The sequence below is a fragment of the Acanthopagrus latus genome, chromosome 10 (assembly GCF_904848185.1).
Source record: "Acanthopagrus latus isolate v.2019 chromosome 10, fAcaLat1.1, whole genome shotgun sequence".
Classification (NCBI taxonomy): Eukaryota; Metazoa; Chordata; class Actinopteri; order Spariformes; family Sparidae; genus Acanthopagrus; species Acanthopagrus latus.
This window is the reverse complement of record NC_051048.1, coordinates 7,834,736-7,852,886: the sequence shown is the minus strand read 5'-3', so window position 1 is coordinate 7,852,886 and position 18,151 is coordinate 7,834,736. Positions and strand designations below refer to the sequence as shown.

The following is an 18,151-nucleotide window of genomic DNA, read 5'->3' as shown; positions in this document are numbered from 1 at the left end:
AAGATGAAGAGATAAAAGACAGAGTTTTTGCTTCACCTTTACCAGCTGCAACATTAAAGTGAAAATAAACACTTTAGTGTATCAATAATGATAAAACAGTAATATGTTGAAATACATGCCATTTAGAAATGGGCCATTTTTAATGAAGGGTATTTCTATTGTTGGTAAGTACACTTTGATGCAAATATTTTTGTTCTTCTCACTTACATTTACATTACATTACATTACACTTTCACTTGCGACAAAGTATTTGTGCACTGTGGTATTGCTGTTATTCATAGATTAACCTATATTTAGTAACACCTTATAATATTCACAATATAAATAATATAAACAATCATATATAATCAACAAGGTCAGAATTGAACTCAATTTAATAATTACTGACGCTCAACTAGGAATGAAATGATTTATAAATGATGTATTAGCAGTTGTTTGTAAAGAAAGTTGCAATTGCTGTTAGTAATCCTTCGTAAGTGGTTAATGACTACTGTGTGGTTCATTTATAAATAGTAATATTATCAATATTATCACCATTATAGCCATCAGAGAGTTGCAACTGATGTTTTTGACTATTATTGATCCTGTCGAAATGCAGAGAAATGCACAGATTTATGCTACAGACAGTCTTATAATGTTCTGGATGTATGAGGTGGGGTGGGGGGGTCAGTATTTTTGAAACCCTGTCTACGGCCCTGCTTTGAGGTATTGTTGATGCGCACACTGATAAACTCTGTCAGCTGTCCTAAAACAAAATGACGTCTGCACATCTGGAGGAGGACCCAGAGGAAAATCTCCCCTCTCTCTCTCTCTCTCTCTCTCTCTCTCTCTCTCTCTCTCTCTCTCTCTCTCTCTCTCTCTCCCCTGACCACGTCCACACACGCTGCAGACAAACCCCACCAGAAGACAGGAAGCCAAACTATGAAGCCTTAGTGAACACCAGCTGAGCCGCCCGGTGGTTTTCTGCGCTTCGTCCGGTGTTTGCGCCTCAGCTCGGACCGACTCCCGACTCGCCTTTTGCGCAGAGAAGCCGTCCGCTGCGCTCTCAGCGTCCATGCGGACACCCGAAGGGGAGGGGGAAAAAAAGTTTTCTGCCACGTTTTGAAAGCATAACGGAGTAGCATCGTAAAAATCGTATTTTTGTTTTTTTTACTTGTGGGACTTGTGTAGAAAGTTAAGTTTCCAGAAGATTTTTTTTTTTTGAGGGGTAGTCTGCAGATAGAAGAATGCTGCTCCAGCTCCTCACCCTGGCCTGTGGTCTGTGCTGCTTTGGCTTTACCTCCGTCTCTGCAAATGTGCTGAAAGCAGAGGTAAGTCTCATGGGAAGTCCAGCTTCATGTAGTTTAAACTGTGCACACTGATGTATAGAGGAATCTTAAGTGTGTCATATAGGCTGCTGTAGCTCATCATACTGATTTTTTTTATATATATATATATGAACTTTTAAATGTTTGTTCTGCGTGGATTCATTTGTTTTAACAGTTTCTGTCATATTCATGGATGATGTATTGCAGATTTGCAGTGTTCCCCAGCAGAAAGTCCAAATAACTTACAGATCACTGCAGAGAATTATTAGTTTTACTGATGTCCTCCTGATGTCGATAAGGTTTGCTCTTATCAGCAAGGGAGGAGCTGCTTGTCTTCCCATCCATGTTTATTCTCCCTCCTGACAAAGATCTGCTCGAAAGAATCCATCCCAGCAGAAAACTGTAACAAGAGATGAAACTCCATCCGGAGAAAAAAATGTCATGAGTCTAAACTCTTGTGGCTTGTGAAGGAGGAGGGGGAGGAGGAAGAGGAGGAGGAGGAGGAGGAGGAGGGTGGGCAATGCACAGTTTAGAAACCTCAGCTGAGCTGCTTTGTTCTGGTGGTGCTGACGGGTGGGTGGGTGTGGGGTTGGGGGGGGTTAATGGTTCTCATCTGGAGACTGCACAGGCCTCCAAAGCTGGTCACAACAAGCTGGACATGAGCGCGCTATGTGGGAGACTGCAGGCCTCAGGCGTCAGACGGCGTGACCCACCAGCCCGGAGACACTAAAGTGCAGTTTAGTGAGCGACTGAACAACATATTTTGTCACCAGGTCCCGTGCAGCTTTGTAAATGATTGGGTACGAGCTCACTGGGCGCCGCCGGTCTCGAGCCAAGTCACATTTGCTCTACAGGTAGTCCCCGTGATCGTGAGGTAAAAGTAATAGTTGTTTTACAACAACGGGATTGTAAACGCAACATAGTCGGGTATGGTATGGCAGTATGTATGTATCTTTTGGCAGCAAGGTGGAGAGACTGTGGCTGTCTCTCAGGTATCACTGATGCGCTGCAGATGGATACCCATCAGTGGCAGACTCAGGAGGTCTGAGGGGCAAGGGCAGAAAAATAAAAAGGGCACCGGCACACAGAAAGGGCACCCTAGAGGGCACTTCACCAATGATGTTCTCGGTGGTTTTAATCTCCCCCCGCTCCAGAGTCTTGCACGAAGCATGCCAGTTTGTGGTCTTTCCAGTCAGAATGCCTTCTATTGCTCCTCTGCAAAAGCTGACAAGAGTTTTCCAACCAACTGTTCAAGCCCCTTTACATTAAGAAGCAGCAAACAGCAGATCTTCAACATTTTTACCTGTAATGGATTAATCAACCATCAAAATAGTCAGCAAGTTTCCTCCATCCAGTTGTGATAAAATCACAACTTCAAAAATTTTTGAAATACCATTTTGATGGTACATTGACTTGTAATAGGGTGAGTGGCATCTCTGCCAGTCCCACTCTGCACCAAAATCACTTGTATTTACACTTTGTAGCAAGGATGGGCCAATAGGATCGCTTGGATACGTGCAAAACGCTTAACGGCACTCAGTCACGCACCAACATCATCATATTTTTTAAAAAAACATGTGGTTTTCCCTTTAGAGTCTCAGCTCTCTTAGCTTACAGACTTTCCTGATGAACAGATAGTTGTACTTGTTGCTAAAGTAACTGCTAGCTGCTGCAAACTGCAGCCGCCATTAGCCGGTTAGCTGTGATATTAAAGTGACAGAAACCTGGAATTTTACAGGATGGCGTTGTGCACAAATCGCATGTGGAACCACCTCCTACACAATGTTGCCTTAAGGTTGTCTGGTGTGAGTATGTTACTCTGTATCACCGTTTAGTCACATCCAGTCATAAATGCGGATCCGAGGTGTTTCGCTGTAAAACACAGGATGCACCACTAATGTGGCGGCCGTCGCAGGAAATTGATTCACAGAGCAAAAGGTCCGCGAACTGTTGAGCAAAAACAGATACACAAGAGTCTGCGCTGTAGTTCTGGGTTGGACGGGACGCACAGGGGAAGAGAAAGAGGACCTTAGTCACTGACCACAAGATGCTGGCGTGTGAGTCAAAGCCAGACATGGCGGACAACTCAGACAGTTTATAAGAGGCCACAGGCAGCCGCCCTCCCGTGGTGGACACACCGGGCACAGTGATGAATGTCTGTAAACAAAGTGGGAAAACACGGCTGTCGCCTTCGGCAGCCGTAGGACAATATCTCTAACATCACTGTTGCAGTGTATCGCCTCGGTGCTAAGCTAATAATAACCGACAGTGCTGGATATAACACGAGGTGCATCAGACAAAGAGATGCGCCCGGTGTTGTCAGACACAGCAGTCAGTCCTGATGCAGAAACAGGAGTTAATTATAAGGATTACGTCACCCGAGGAGCCGTACATGAACCCTGTGATCAAAAGACAGACGTGTCTAGTGTGTGCGGGGAAAAAACTAGGACAGTGCCGATTGGAAAAAGAAAAAAAGACAAAACAACAACTGAGCGACACAAATGTTTAATTAGTGCCGAGGAGGTTCCTTTTATGGGGGGGTTGAGAAAGCAGAACGCAGAGTCTGGAGGAATGTTTGCGGTTTATCGGCGTTGCTCAACACGTGAACATCCCTCTCTGACTTCACTCTGACAAACTAAAGCCAGTTAATCCAAGCTGAGTGAAAAGAGAAAAAGGACTTCTTCCACTATTCTCTCGCCAGTCTCCTCTGGTGAAGTCAAGCACCTCCGGCATCTGTTTTCATTCATGGCTTTTGCCTTGTCTAACCTTTCTTTACTTGAATAAAAAAGCTTAGTTGGACTTCTGTGAGCGAAGGAAGTGGGCAGCAATGAAAACAACACGGTCTAAAACAGGATCCTTCCATATCTGGCTGGAGAGACAGAGAAAACAAAAAAAAAAACTCAGGAGATTTCCCGTTGCCATCTGGAGACACATGTCTGGTGATCCCAGCAGATCTGCTCTAAACACATCTGGGTTCAATTCCCTTTATCTCGACTGTGGAGTGGCTGTTGATGTAGCATCAAAAGGAAAAAGAGGCTCGCTCCAGATCTGGCGCACGCTGCTCCGACAGGCAGCGGCTGTCACTTAAGAAATGTCAAAACAATCAGCTGGATCGGGCTTAACGAGAAACCGATGGACTTCAAGGGAGAGAGAGGGAGCTTATCTTCACCCCGCAGCCAAGAAAGTGGTCCGCCATGTTGAGACAGAGGACATCAAAGAGGGAAAGTTTTCCAGCGTAGATGCATTTTTACCCTCAGTTTGACCAAAACGCTTTTACTGTCAGGTGCTCAGCTGGTTGGTTAAAGCTAAAGGCCAGATGTGCAACCTCCTGATGGAGATAAAAAACCTCTAGAGCTGCTAAAAGTAACAGCGGTAACTAAGTACATATACTCAAGTACTGTACTGTGACAGTTTCAGACAGGCAGTACTGAAATTTTAGGCTATTAAATCTCTTAATGATCCAATAATGTTATGTATAAATGGGCCCCTCTGCATAACGAGTACAGGGGCCTTGTGCCATAAGCAAGGCAACATATTGTTTCATAGGCCTGTGTTCTGTGTGCTTATGCTAGCAACGTGTGCTTATTTCTTCCTGTCTCAGTTGACGTTGTTTACACTGGATCGGCCTCAAGCGGGTGTAGATGGATCACAACACTGTTGTCAAGTGCTTTGTTGGTTTCAACACAACACAAATCGGACCAGAGGCAACAATCTTTGCTCATTAGAAATCGATTGATGTGGGTTTATTTCGCTGTTAGTACAGTTATTGTTCTACCCCTTTGCTTAATTTAACATACAGCTGTGGCTACAATTGAAGTAAAGGATTAAAATACTTCTTCAGCTGCCGCTAACATGTCTGTAAAAAAGCCTAAAATGTTGCATGAATTGTTGATGGAGGTAAAGTCAAGTCAGTTCTACCTATATTTGTGTTTATCTTTGCTTTAAAGAGCTTTACATTCCGGACAATACATGTGCTCATTTTGCAGCCCGGCTCTTAACAAAGAGCTACAACCAGCCAAATGGATTTTTTATTACCTGGCAGCCCAATAACAGCCCCTTTTAATGACTAATCTGTTGCCTAATGATTAGCCATTAATGTAATAAGTGGTAATGAATCTTAAGTATGCCTTATTAGAAAGTAATACACATCAGTCTGACGAGCAACCGAATTTGCTAAGTCCAAGGCGATGACAAGTAAGATGTAATGAAAAAGCTAGAGTATACGTAATTGGTTGTTTCAGTGGAATTACTGCCCGACAAACAGTTTATAGCGGCGAACTACAGCCCGGTCAGAGCTGTTTATCCCTCCAGTTGCGTTGCAGCCGCCATATAAACTGCATACGAACATGCCAGCTGTTGTTGGCTCGCGTCAGTTAAACACGGTTTCGACTGGGCGGTTTTAACCTGACCTGTTTGACCCAGCAGAAAGTGTAGATGCGGGGGAAAGCGATGGCGAGGCGCTGGTGTGGGTGCTAACTGGGTCAGAGACGCCAAGAAATGAAGGCAATGCGAGATTCGGCCGCTCATGAGCAGAGCCCTCAGTTTTTTCCGTTGGCACCGGAGCGAGAGGAACAACTGACTCAGTCCCCTCGAATTTAAATTCAGCCGTGCTTCAAACCTCCCCCCCCCCCTTTCTCTCTTTCCCCTCTTTTCTTTCACCGCTCTTCCCTACTAATGTCTTTACCTCTCTTTCTCTAATGTAACTCTGCACATTAGATCATCTCCTTCTGTCCTTCACTCCCTCGTCCGTCCATTTTCTTTCCTCCGTCCTGGTGGGATCTAACTGTCCAGCTGTCATTTGTCTGCCTGACAAAAACAACATTCACAATAAAAAAAAAAAAAAGAAAGAACCAAACAGTGCATGTTTATAGAGGCAATTTAAACAAATCGTGCTTTAAAACTTGGCAGGATTGCTATAAACAAGAGAAATACGGTCTTTGGCATTGTTAAACAGACACGTCATCGAAACTTTTAAGCGTTCAGGTAAATCTCACATCCAGTAAATACAGCATAAATATAGACAAACACCCGCGTAACGGATGTTCAGACGCACTGCCAGTTTCACTTCCTCCGAGAACGTCACCGTCCTGTTGTTTCTTACCACAGCACTTAAAACGGCTCATGGGACTTTTTTTTTTTTCTTGTTTATGACTCTACCAGGAACTTGTGGTCAGTCTGTTTTTTGTTTTTTTTTTTGTTTTTTTGTAGTACATCCGGAAAATAAATTCCCAACTCAATCTCATGAGAATGTGAGTAATAAGAGCGTGGGTTTACAGTAGGGCGGCAAACAACAGGTCCTGTAATGCTCCAGGTTTACCGTGAATCAACTGGTTTGTGCTGAGTTAATTAAAAATGTGTATCCGGCATATGGCGGGGTGGGGGGGGGTTTAATCCGGGGCCCAGCAGCTCACTGTTGCCCCGGGGCTCCCTCACAAGTTAGCGTGGCCCTGGCGAAGTGCATTTTTGAGGATCTTGCTGTCAAAAGATGTTTGTTTTCCTCTTTAGAAGATGATTGCAGGCACCGTACTACACTTGCCTCAGTTTAGATGTTGTCTTTCAATCAGTCTGATTATCAATAAACATACTGTCCAGTGTTAGAAGTGCAACTAATTCATATTTTTATTTTTGATGCATCTGCTGATTGCTGAAAGTCCAATATTTTGGCTTTTCCTCCTCCACTTTTTTAAAAAATTAAGAGCTCCAAGTATTATGTATTTACCTGTAGATTGTTTTATGGACCAAAAATGCCCAATAGATTATCAAAATCCATCCATTAAGCTCTACGTAAAATAGTAAGGTCAAGGTAGGGTCACAGAAACCATGTATACATCACACCCCTCCACCAAAATGACCTCTTCTTTGACCGAACCTTGCATCACGCCGGTTGAGTTTCAGTGTCTGTGTACTATACATTCAGACCTTGAGACACTGCACACAGACACACACACACACACACACACACAATGCCGCACAGACCCAGGGGTGTGTGTTTACCCAAACCAGCAGTCAGCCCCCTTTGACCACACATGGCCGCGCACCGAGCTACCTAGCCTCCCCGTGGGCCAACAATACCAGCCATGTACAAGTCTCAATAAATAGAAGCTTTGATGGTGGCTGCTGGGAGTTCCAGGGAGGAGGGGTGCATGCTGGGATACCTGGCGTCCCAACCGGAGGCGGCGGTGGTATGTGGAGTAGTTTCAGAACTGGAGGAGAGAAGTAGTTGGAGGTCTTGATGGTGTGGGGGAGATTTTCAGGGAGGGGGGGGGAGTGTTTTTATAGAAGCAGACGCGTCACCACACTGGAGCCACAGCGCACACTAGCAGCAGTCAGCGGAGAGGCGGAGAGAGTCATTTTGGTTGGTGTTAGGGGCTGATTGACTCAAGAGAAAGTCAGGGGATAAATTAGATTAACTAGATGCTTAAATAATCCAGAGAAATCTTAAAGAGATTGTGAGGAGGGGGGAGTAAACAGAGATGGAGGGGGGGGGGGGGGGTGTTTCCTCGCTGCACGTCATCATAAGTGAACCTTGTTCTCTGGCCTCTCTGCCCACCACAGTGCTAACAGTGGCTGTGTGTGCCTGGGCAGTATAAGGCCAGGTAGTCCTGCCCGTTCAGTCGCTACATTTCCATCCCTCCCCCTCTGCTTTCCCCTTTCACTCGCAGGGGGAAGGCTTGAAGAGAAAAACAGCACTAATGGTGGAATAAGAGAGATATCTGAGGTTTTAGATGACGCTAATGTAGGAATTCGGGGTAATTCCACCGACTTAATCTGCGGTGGGGATGAAGATGTGTGTTAGTGCATATGTGGAAAACACAGTTCAAGGTGCATTTTAACCTCTACAGCGCCAACAAAAGGGGGGCATTAATGTGAAGCTACAGCCCTCAGCCAGTTAGCTTAGCTTAGCTCTCAGACTTGAAACAGGGAAACAGCTTGTCTGGCTCAGCAAGTGTAAAATATCAACCTGCAAGCGCCCATCATACTGAAACCTCCCTTTAAAAATGAGTCACTTCTACACTTTGGCCTAAAGACTATGTCTGTGTAACTTATGAAGCAAGACATGTCACATACTATTTATATCTAAAACACCCCTTTCAACCCAATACAATAAGTGGTTTTGCTGTAAAGGCCTCAGTTGGTCTGGTTTGACCGACAAGCTTATGGCGGCTAAATAATGGTAGCATATAGTCGCAGTTAGGTGCTGTTCACCCAAAGGCTAGGTGTTTCCAGTCTGTTATGCTAACTAAGCTAACCATCTCTTAGCTCCAGTGCCATTATCTGTCTGTTATAAGTATTAACTAGGTAGATTCAAATGGTACCAATCCTTTCATTTCATTCCTGGAAAGAAAGTTAGCTAATTAAACTTTTCAATCGATTTTTTTGTTTAGCTGTTAGCATTTGTGCTACTGTTCAGCTAGCTGTTTCCCCATGTTTCCAGTCCCATTTGCATGCTAAGCTAACCTAGCACTATCAATTATTTTGTCCAGCTCCATGCAAGAAAGTAAGTTAGTGTTAGCAAACTCAACATAATGTTAGACATTGTTGTGTCATGGTAACTTCCATGTCTTGATTCTTTACTAATGCTACCCTAAGCATTTGCCAGTACGCCTTATCTAACATTTGTTCATCCAGAGTTTATCTGTTTCCCACAGTCTGAATGCTAACTAAGCTAACCTTCCTAGGCGCCAATGTGATACCTGTCTATTGACTATGAACATTTAACAGACGGATAGCACAAATGGTTTTTTGTCATCTAACTCTAGGCAACAAAGTTAGCGACTGCTAGCTGTTATTTAAGCAAGTTAGCTAATGTTAAGAGATTTTATATGGACGTTGTGTGTTTATTGCTTTTTGTCGAGGCCTACTTGTGCTACTGTTCGCAATTTACCGTTATCCCTTAGGCTTATTTGTCATGTGTGCCCACTGTGGCTGCTGTTCATCAAAAGCTAGCCGTTTTCCCCTGATTCCAGTTTTTATGTTAAACTAACCTACTCCAGCTCTTGCGCCATTGCGATGTCTGGCTGTAATAACAGGCAGATATGATGGTATCCATCTTTTCATCTCCCTCTAGGCAAGACAGCAAATGAAAGTGTATGAGTGGTACTCTTTAAAGACAGTCTTAGTCCAGCTGACCACCAGCAGCAGGCAGTGGAAAGAATAGGCCAGTCTTTCATGTGTCAAGATAAATAGTGGTGGTTTTGGTTGACACGAAGGCCGACGGAGAGAAAGAGGAGGAGGACAAACACAGACAGCGGCGGGGAGATCTTAAACTCAAGCTTTGAGGGACCTTAATGTTGCTGAAAATGTTCCTTTTTCCAGTCTCATGACCGCCAGTTGTCTTTGGCTGCGATAGTCTAGACAGGCTTCTGGGTCATCGTGACTGAAATGACATCAGTGTTTTCGGATTGTGTGTTTTATTTGGCTTTCAGTTCCTCTCTCATCCCTCCCTACGACCCCACAACAAAGTTCCCCCGTAACGAGCTCAGCATAAATCAAGGGGGCATGTGAGGATTTGGTGTGGGTTTTGAAGAGTTCGTAAACGGGATAATGTCGCAGTCGCGTGAAGAAACGGCCATAAATTTGACACGCCGAGCTGCCTCAGTGTGTGTTGGCTGCTGTGGAGCAGAGCGTTTGTAGGTCTGCTTGGACTAACTCTAGTACAACTCCAATCCTCCCCCATTTGTCTCCATTTTTCACCATCTCCAATCTGTGTGACACATCTGAACTCAGAGAAGCAGGTCCAAACAAGCTCTGAGAGTTGACTGGAAGCACAAAAACACCCACAGGCTCGCACAAGTGGCCAATCCCTTATATTCTGCCGACTAAGACGTTCTGTCACATGTTTTCAGGTAGTTTTTGTGTTGTTTCTGGCCTGTCTGACTAACAGCAGACTGAGTAACTCACTGAGAAATCAGCACAGAAAGATGTTAATTATGTGTTGCAACACTCCTAATTGCTGCTTAGTCTGAAATAAAAGACTATCATTGTATTTTAGCAGACAAATTTCAATCTTTAGTTGCTTGTCAGTCTTGTATTTTATAGAAATATACAAAAACACTGTATGCTCAATGTAGCAGCTAAGATAAGGGAGGTTTGTTTTGTCTTTTACATGATTTGACTTTGTTGCTTGTATCTTGATATGAAATGACGACAGTCTGACATACGCAGCGGTGTTTTCCAGGCAGTCATCCCGCCTCATTTTCCTCCATGAAAATCTCTTTTCTGCCCAATATGCTTTTTTATGATCTATATTTTCTCTATGTTGGGTCTAAAACATTGCAAAATATGGCAAAAAAAAGTAAAAACTCAAAAGTTTCTCTGGTTCTTAATTGCAAGTTCCATGTTGTAAATGCATTTTTAGTGGTTTCAGCCTGAGTATCTCATAATGGCAATATACATAATGAAGTTATTCAGCTGTCAAAGCAGATCCGCATCAGTGTTGGAGTTGCTCATGTTTTTCTACAACAAAATAATCATATATTGATACATGCCGCAAAGGGAAAAACCCTGTATTGTTGCATCATGTATTCATTCATCACTTTGTCGAATGCAGAATATGATAAATATACTTATAGTAATACGCTTACTTTGAGAAATAAACAAAGAAGTCACTTTTTCTGCTCTGTCCACCTTTTAGTTGGTTATAGCTTATGGAGCTGATCTGTTTCGCCTTGTCCAGTAGGAAAGTGTTTTATTCAATATCTAAATAAATGTATTCCTCTCTTTTATTCTCCGTCTCTTACAGGCTTGGCTGCAGCAGTATGGCTACCTGCCTCCAGGCGATGTCAGAGCCCAGGCCATCCGCTCGCCAAAGTCCGTTGTAACAGCGATAATGGCCATGCAGAGGTTTTATGGTTTGAAAGTCACCGGCTCCATAGATCCCGAGACGGTAGAGTAAGTCCCGTTTGACAACTGCTCGGTTTCAAAGTTTCAGAGACATTAGAATATTTAACAGTTTGGGACTGAGTGAGGATTTAACAGTCACATAAAAAAAAAGCAAGATTGCTATGTACAAAAAATGTGTCCTTCACATGAGAGGGAATATTTTACATGCTGTAGCTGAGAGGGTTTTTTTTTTTTGTTGTTGCCAGGGCGATGGGCCGGCCGCGTTGTGGCGTCCCAGACAAGTTTGGCCCGCAGCTGAAAACCAACCTGAGGAGGAAGCGATACGCCGTGCAGGGTCTTAAGTGGGACAAGTCTGAGGTCACCTTCAGGTACACACCAATACTGCTCACTGCTGAAGTTTCACATGTAAAATGATTGTTTTGTGGAAGTGATGATATACCTTCAGCTGCTACCGATGATTCTCATTAGCAATTAATTTCTCAATCGATCAATTGAATGTGTGATCAAGAAAATGTTTGAGAAATGTGGAAAAAATTCCATCACTGTTTTCCAAACTCACTGAACCTCAGGTGGAAACCCAAATCTGTTCAGTTTTCTATCATAACCCTAACCCAAAAATATTAAGATTTCATAAATGATGTTGTGTTAAAGGCTTTTATCGTGAAGCCCAACGCAACTTTTGTTTGAGAGGAATCCTCCATTCCCGCCTTAATTCCCCCTTTTTCTCCATCCTTCATGGCAGCATACAGAACTACACCCCCAAGATTGGCGAGCGAGCCACGTATGAAGCCATTCGCAGAGCATTCAAAGTGTGGGAGAGCGTGATCCCGCTCACCTTCAGAGAGATCCCCTACAGCCAAATCAGAGACAAGGTCGACAAGTTCGCGGACATCATGCTGTCCTTCGCTGAGGGCTTCCATGGCGACAGCACGCCGTTCGACGGCGAGGGCGGCTTCCTGGCCCACGCTTACTTCCCGGGAAATGGCATAGGGGGAGACACGCACTTTGACCTCGCCGAGCCCTGGACCACCGGGAACACCGACCAGGGGGGTGAGTGAGAGAGGGTTAGACGGTGAGATGTAGATCCTGGAAGAAACAGAAACTAAATGTTATCTTTCCGTGTCTCTCTGCAGGTAATGATGTTTTCCTGGTGGCGGTCCATGAGCTGGGTCACGCCCTGGGCCTGGAGCACTCCAACGACCCTTCTGCCATCATGGCCCCCTTCTACCAGTGGTTTGATACGGAAAACTTCCAGCTGCCAGACGACGACCGCAGAGGCATCCAGGCCATCTACGGTACGTTGTTCTCCCAGAGGACTTTGGAATTGTTGGATATGTTTGCATATCCTATGTTTGGTAATTTGCTAATTAGCACTATTAGCACTACACAAAGTACAGCTGAGGCTGATGGGAGGTCATTAGTTGTGCAGGAATTTAGTCATAATCAAAACAAATTGTGAGCAAATGGCGGTGCTAATTGTTGAGACACTCAAAACCTAAAGAAGTGAACCCCATGATTGCGCTAGAGTAAAGGTCAGGGGATCACCAGAGTCCGTCACACTGTGGAAACAATGACCATCTGTACTAAATTTTCATGGCAGTCCATTCAGTAGCTGTTGAGATATTTAAGTCCGGACCAAAATGGCTGACAGGAGTCAATATAGCGTTGATATGTGCATTAACATAAGCTCAAACCTCACTCTTGCAACGTCTCTCCCACAGGAACCAAGTCCGGGGGTCCCCCTCCTCCTCCCCCACCCCCTCGACCCACCAAGTCATCCACCCCAGACGTCGGCCCGGACATCTGCGAGGGACACTTCGACACCATCGCCATCCTCAGAGGGGAAAAGTTTGTATTTAAGGTACGGGAGACCCCTTTTGTTCTCAGACACCAAATCATCGAGCTTTCACACACGCTCTGCTGCATTTCTAATCCTTCTGTCTGTGTGTGTTTGCAGGACAAGTGGTTTTGGCGTGTGCGTAACAACAAGGTGCTGACCGGTTACCCGATGACCATCAGCCACTTCTGGAAGGGCCTGCCCTCGAACATCAACGCCGCCTACGAGAGGGACGATGGGAAATTTGTCTTCTTCAAGGGTAGGTCCCATCTGAGCTGGATTGAGACGAGATTTGCAATGATTTCAGCTGCTCAAGAGGTTCATTTCATGGTTTCTCATTCTGTGTCGTTTTGTCCCTCCAGGTGACAGGTACTGGGTTTTCAGTGAGTCCAGCATGGACAAGGATTCTCCCAAGAGCCTGAAAGACCTGGGCACCGGTCTACCCAAAGACAAGATCGATGCCGCTCTCTTCTACACGCCAACAGGACAGACGTACTTCTTCAGAGGCAACAAGTGAGTCTCTCCTTTTTGTGTATAATCTGATGTGTTAAGTACATTTTATTTGTGCGAATCCAGTTTTGAAGAGAAACAGGCCTGCTAAAACAAGTTATTCTCTCAATTTTGTCCTCATTTCAAAAGGCAGATGAACGGGCGTACTTCCTTTTTATTCATTGTCCTTTTGACCTCACAGATAAGATAGAAGTTTTTCTCTGAAATGTTCCCGCAGCACTCATTCAGTCATGTGTAGTTTTGCTCAGTTGTAGTGAGTCGATATCACCTGTATGTTTACCCTTCTTATCTGCAAGCTTGTTGTGAAGGTAGCATTCCACACCTCAGTGATCTGACGAGCACTGTGGCCTTCCCCTCGCTTATCAGTCACACACTTTCTTTTTTGTGCATCCATGCCTGTATTTAGATAGCCAACAGTAGGGAAGAAATAGAAAATGATGGGAGAGAGAAGAAGGGATGAAAATTCCCTGACTTAACAGAAACATTTGCGATTACACAGCAGAACCAAAACACGGCTAAATCACTGAGACACACCAGCGGCATTGTCTGCCAGCAGTTGAGGTCATGAGTCAAAACTTCCCCAACCTCATCCTCCTTTTTGACTAACATCCAAATTAAGGCTACCTCACTTTCATTTTACGTAGATATTTAATCCCTGGAACATTGCTGTCCTTAAAGAATATGTTTTGAAGGAGAACTACACTGATTTTACACCTGAAAGTTTGATGAAAGAGATGTCGCTTGACTACATAAAGACATCAAAATGCTAGCTCAATGCTAACAGCTGTGTTTATAAAAGCAAACTATTAAAAAAAGGCCAGATCAAGATCTTTAAGACAGGAGGTGGTGGGGCTCGTACCACTTTTGTCCACAGGGGTCGCCAGAATCAACAAAAGCAAAAGCTCCTCGTAGCAGCTTTAACTGTTCGAATTAAAGATACACAAAGATCAGAATCAGACAAATGTATCTTCTGTGTCTTTCGTGTGGTTTGCAGGTACTACCGCTTCAACGAGCAGACTCGCACCGTGGACAGCGGTTATCCAAAACCCATCAGCACGTGGAGCGGCGCCCCGGATAACATCAAAGCCGCCATCATGAGCGAAGATGGATGTAAGTTCCCCACCTCACTCAACTGATGATGTGGATATGTATAATCCAAGATCTTATGTTGCCTACAGTCAGAGCCAAAACGAGGAGTGTATTATTGAAAAGTCGATGGGCAATGTTTGTTTTTTTTTATATTGATTGATCCTTATCAAGTAAAAATGCCAAAAATTTCACTCTTCTAGCATCTCAGGTGTGAAGATTTGCTGCTTTTCTTTATCTTATGTGATAGTAAACTGAATATCTTTGTGTTTTGGACTGTTGGACGGACAAAACAAGCATTTTAAAGATGTTGCTGTTAGGAAATCGTGTTATTTTACACAATTTTCTGACATTTTGCAGACATAACAGTTGTATTGATGTGTTTTGAATCAAATAAACACTCACAACCGTTAAATCTCATTGAACTAGCCTCTAATCTTTAATCTTTCCACTTTCCTCAGCTTACACCTACTTCTACAAAGCCAACAAGTACTGGAAGTTCAACAACCAGTACATGAAGGTGGAGTCCGGCTACCCCAAGTCCGTACTCAGTGACTGGATGGGCTGCGAAAGCGATGAGCCCAAGAAGGGTCGGGAAGGGGAGGTGATCATCATCGAGGTGGACGAATCGCAGAGCGGCGCCGGGCCGGCCGCCGTGGTCATCCCTCTCCTCCTGTTGGTGCTGGTTGTGGTCACCCTGGGAGCGCTTTTGTTCTTCAGGAAGTACGGCACGCCTCGACGCCTCCTCTACTGCCAGAGATCCCTCCTGGACAAGGTGTAGACAGAGCGACGGGGGGGGATTGACAGACTGCCACAGAGGGACAGAGAACGAGGGCCGAGGGCGAAGATGGAAACCGAGAGCGGGGAGGGAAGAAATGGAAGAGGAGGAGGAGGAGAGAGCAACGGGAGGAAAGACGGAAGACATGGGGGAAGAAGTTTGGGTGGTTTGTATGTGCCACAAAAGTGAGAGAGAAAAAGGCCCTAGAAACTGAAAATCAGGAAAATGTGTATTTGTATGTTAACGATTTACATGTACTGTTCTGTGTCCAGAGATTAAAAACATACCCACAATCTCGCATAGAGGAGGGAGATATACAACGAGACTCATGTTCATCAGCGACTTCCCTCTCTCACATGTGTTTAGAAAAAAAAAAAAACATCCCTCCTCCCTCCCTCTACTTTAACTGGACGACTCCAGCTGAACTGCTGTCTGATTCACTTTAAAATCTGTGTCTTGTTTGGGTTTATACCCAGAAATCCATCTTTAACTTCTGTTAAGAGTTTTTGCTCTTAAATACATTTGCTGTCCAAAGTCTGTTGGGGTTTTTGGGAATTTTACTCAGCGTGACATTTTTGAATAAACTGTGTTGACATTTCCTTTTATTCAGCACAAAATAGGGCCAGGTGTCGAACCTCGAACTTCGTGCTTGTCGAAGCACCGCCTGAAGTGTATCTGTCTGTCGAATGTCTGGTCAGATTTGTATTTTTTGATCAAATGATTCCATATGTTAGGGTGCAATATGTAAGAACTGGCCACTCAAATTCATGTGCACATGTGTGTCCCCAGAGTAACTGCAAACTACTGCCGACTGTAGCCACAGTTAGCTACTTAGCTCAGTTAGCCATACAGCTAGCGATTCGGGCTGGCTATCCAGGCTTGGAGCTTGGGGCAAGCGAGATTTGTTGGCGTTAACATCACTGGAACAGGAGTTTTTAACCTGGGGCTGAACATTGCAACGCAGCACACTGACACTTGAATGTTTTCAACCAAAGTTCTTACATATTGCACCTTTAAAACAAAATTCTGCCAGCTTTATTAAGGTAATGTTCTTGTACTGTTGCCCATGTTTTGCCAGCATTAATGTTTGAGATGTTTTTGTAGGAAAAAAAAGTTCATATTTCTCAAAGTAATTGATTGATTGATTGTCTCCCATCTTTGCATGACCACGTCCAGCTTTAGTTATCATCACCTGCCAACATTTTGGATAGATTTGATAGAGCTGACCATGATTTTAAAAAAGTCCCTTATGCACAGTGTTAGTATCGATTGATGCAGACTTTTGAACATGCACAGATTAGTTAGTGTAACCAGGTTTATGTCCACAAGTGCCAGGCCTAACACGAGGCTGCTGGAGGCGGTTCAGGGTGGTGTCGCTTTAGCAGATTGTCCTACTGGTACAAACACTTGAGTCCTTTTTTTTCTTAACTCGATTCACAGGCAAAACTCTTTTCACTAAGTCAGTGCAAGCAGTCAGACGGGAAAAATATTTCTTTAAAAAAAAAAAAAAAAGCGTGATGTCTTATCTCACAAATCTTACATTCCAGTTGTCGAATATGAGCAGGGCTGCTTGTGTCAGTAAGCGGTACAGTTTTCCAACAATATTGTGCAATTGTTTTAATTATTATCGTCGTTATGGGAAATTGTTGTTATTATAAGTATGGTTATTGTTATTATTGTTGTCCTGGTAAAGTTGCAATGATTTTTTTTTTTTTTTTTTTTTTGTACATTGTCATTTGGAGTCCTGCTGGACAGAGGCATAACATGACAATGGTGGAGATGAATCCCAGTTTACACTCAGTGTGTGTTGAATTAGATCAGATCAGGGGGTAAATGTGAGTTTCAGGGAGTTTTTCCCGAAATCACCCAGATGTTGGCACAGAATAACAAGCAATGCTATTTATGAACTTTTGATGGTGCTCAATGATTTTCTTTTCTTTTTTTTCTTTTTTTTTTACACAAATCAAAATTGTAGGTGAATTGATTAAGATAATAACAATGATAATGGTAATGATATTTATAATGATGATCATATCAATAAAATGGAATGAGATTTTTGTTCCTGCTTGTTTTCACTTTTGTATTTCTTCAGATACGGCGAAATTAAACTATTTTCTACAAATATTTAGACATCATTTTCCATTCTGTCATAATCTGTTCATCTGATTATTCATAAACACTCCATGTCATGCAACCTTCAGCCAAACACATTTTTGATACCTGATTTACTCCCCTAACATTAAAAAAAAAAAACAGAGAATATAATGAAGATTTGACCAGATGTTGAAGTTAGAATGCAGCTGTAATCCTCTATTAATCCATTGTCATTCTTTACTATTCTGAAGGCATTGCTGATTTATTAACTACCTTTGCTTTTATGGATCCATTTCAGAACCTCATCGCCCTCATCTGATTGGTTAATTCATGAAAAATTGACATTTTGGCAATGAAAAGCTTTTATTTTGATAGGCTGGCATTCCTGGTCACAAGTCTCAATTTAGGCAAATATCTGCTTCAGAACACGTCCTGATTTAATGATGAATATACATGATAAAACTATAAATTACTATCCTAACTTTGGGTTACAATTCACATACATGAAGCAGGCAAAATACTCAGTATGATTTCAGTAATAAACAGTTGTAGCAGTGTTATCACATTTCTGACAGCATCAACAAAACCTGGCACATTACATTAGATGTATTATACGGGTGTAATAAAGTGGCCACTGTCATGCACTATATTGGCTGTAAGTGCACAAAAGCTAATTTTGTGCTAAACTGGGGCAGA

General features: G+C 43.5%; 1 protein-coding gene across 1 annotated transcript; it reads left to right on the top strand.

Moving 5' to 3' along the window:
* The first annotated feature begins 872 nt into the window (after window positions 1-872).
* On the top strand, window positions 873-17,426 carry mmp14a (matrix metallopeptidase 14a (membrane-inserted)). The gene is made up of 10 exons (XM_037113070.1): window positions 873-1,310; window positions 11,050-11,198; window positions 11,396-11,518; window positions 11,893-12,200; window positions 12,284-12,445; window positions 12,872-13,011; window positions 13,108-13,246; window positions 13,350-13,500; window positions 14,492-14,607; window positions 15,045-17,426. The coding sequence occupies exons 1-10, from the start codon at window positions 1,227-1,229 to the stop codon at window positions 15,362-15,364; spliced, it is 1,692 nt and encodes a 563-aa protein (XP_036968965.1). The 5' UTR covers window positions 873-1,226; the 3' UTR covers window positions 15,365-17,426.
* The last annotated feature ends 725 nt before the right edge of the window (window positions 17,427-18,151 follow it).

Bases quoted from the DNA above. Each gene is read 5' to 3' on its own strand.
- mmp14a (XM_037113070.1), top strand. From the start codon at position 1,227: ATGCTGCTCCAGCTCCTCACCCTGGCCTGTGGTCTGTGCTGCTTTGGC. The intron at 12,446-12,871 runs GTACGTTGTTCT...TCTCTCCCACAG, and splicing joins AGGCATCCAGGCCATCTACG to GAACCAAGTCCGGGGGTCCC. The intron at 14,608-15,044 runs GTAAGTTCCCCA...CACTTTCCTCAG, and splicing joins CATCATGAGCGAAGATGGAT to CTTACACCTACTTCTACAAA.